At 42.2% G+C, this 1,855-nt stretch overlaps 1 protein-coding gene across 1 annotated transcript; it reads right to left on the bottom strand.

Moving 5' to 3' along the window:
• Positions 1 to 1,565, bottom strand: LOC139537838 (gastrotropin-like). The gene is made up of 4 exons (XM_071339666.1): positions 1,300 to 1,565; positions 871 to 1,046; positions 241 to 330; positions 1 to 128 (listed from the first exon to the last, which is right to left on the bottom strand). Exons 1-4 carry the CDS (start codon positions 1,493 to 1,495, stop codon positions 78 to 80), a joined length of 513 nt encoding a protein of 170 aa, XP_071195767.1. The 5' UTR covers positions 1,496 to 1,565; the 3' UTR covers positions 1 to 77.
• Between the last annotated feature and the right edge of the window lie 290 nt (positions 1,566 to 1,855).

Raw genomic sequence — 1,855 nt, 5'->3', positions numbered from 1 at the left:
TTGGCCAGTGCAGTCTCATTTTATTGACTCATTATTCAGTTAGAGTTGTTGTTGTTAATAACACAGTCACAATATCTTTACATCTTCTTGCTGGTTCTTTTCAACACGACCGAGCCCACGGTAGAGGTCTAAACAGGGGGGGGGGGGGGAAAGACATTAAACATCACTTGGAACTGCCCAAACTTATTTTATCCTCTCTCTCCTAATAAACACCATCTTCTGCCAAAGTGCCACTCTTACCTCAATCAGCTTTCCTCCGCTGATTTCAGATGTGTGGTGGTATTTGGGGAATTTCGTGCTCAGCTTGCCCCCCTCCATTGTAACGGTGGCCTGAAATGGATGGACACAAAAAAATGCTTTTTATTCATACTGTCATTTATTCAACAAACAACCTCAGTTTGTTTGATCTAGATGTCATATAATACATGCATCCAAGTTCCCCTAGACATAGATTTATTTTGACGTTTAGCAGACACTCTTATCCAGAGCAACTTACAGAAGCTATTAGGGTTAAGTGCCTTGCTCAAGGGCACATCGACATATTTTTCACCTAATCAGCTCGGGGAGTCAAACCAGCAACCTTTCGGTTACTGTCCCAACATGCTTAACTGCTAGGCTACCTGTCGCTCTTCTGATCTTCGCTTTGCTATTCAAACCCTCCAAAACATTAGACAAACTTGCTGCAGATTTCATTATGCGAATTTGAATGTCAATATACACATGATAACTGTCTCTCTTGTCCGAATGTCATCTTTACGGCTATTGACCCTGACTACTGACTATATGAGACTTGAGTCGGAAATACTACAGCAGCTTACACAACAGACACCGGCACAAAACTCCCTAATTTCTGATCTAGAGATGTTTTACCTTGAACTTTTTCCCACCGATGGTCTCCATGTCACATTCCTGGTCAATTACAAACTTGTTTGTGACGCTCTTGTTTGTGGGATAGAGCTGGGACCATGAGAACTCATTGCCGTTCTGCACCACCTCAGTGATGAGTTTGTAGTCGCGACCCTTCTCAATGATGTCATCAGGGATGCCTTGGATTACAACAAAATATATAGTTAGACTGGGGGTAATGAGGCTATTTTGAATCATATGTGTTTTGAATCACATACTATCATACGTGTGAGCCCAGTTTGAGCACTGTCATTTTTCCACACTGACGCTGCTAATCACCAATGAATATGATTACATCCCTTTCAATACATTGCATAATCCAAGTTAATTCCAGATGTCAAGACAAATAGTTTTTATAGGCTCTAGGCTAGTAAGATTGAGTAAATGCCTCACCAACGAGCTTGCAGAATTCTTCGTATCCCTCCTGGGTCTCAGTTTCCCACTTTCCAGCGAAGGCCATGTTGTACAGAGAGTTGATGGGTTGAGGAGAGGTGAGCGAAAAATCAATTCCAAGGCAAGCAGGGAAGCGTAAGGTACTGAGTGACAACCTGTCCCTCTTTAAATACACACAGTCACCATCTCCACCCATCTCTCATGACACTTTTGGTACAGCACTACCATAACTACACCATAAACATTTATGGTGCCACCTGGGTAATATGGCGAGTCATCAGAGAGCTGGTGACCATGGGGTCACTCACCTTTCCACATAGTATAGTAGCCTATGGTGAAATACCCACTGCACCGAATGTTAAGCCCTTAAACAACACAACCAGACGTGAGCCCGACTGAATAGATTTAACTTTGAACAATATTTCAATACTACATCAAATGGCAGCATAGAGGTCCAAAGTGCCTCAGAAAAGTGGACAAGATTGTACCGTACAACTCCTTTTTTAATTTGTTAGTAAAGGGTGAATCACATTGTGAATTTACTGACTGCTTCAGT

This window comes from Salvelinus alpinus, chromosome 13 (genome assembly GCF_045679555.1).
Source record: "Salvelinus alpinus chromosome 13, SLU_Salpinus.1, whole genome shotgun sequence".
In the NCBI taxonomy this organism is placed as follows: domain Eukaryota; kingdom Metazoa; phylum Chordata; class Actinopteri; order Salmoniformes; family Salmonidae; genus Salvelinus; species Salvelinus alpinus.
The sequence above is the reverse complement of the archived record's forward strand: the minus strand, read 5'-3'. Positions and strand labels throughout refer to the sequence as shown.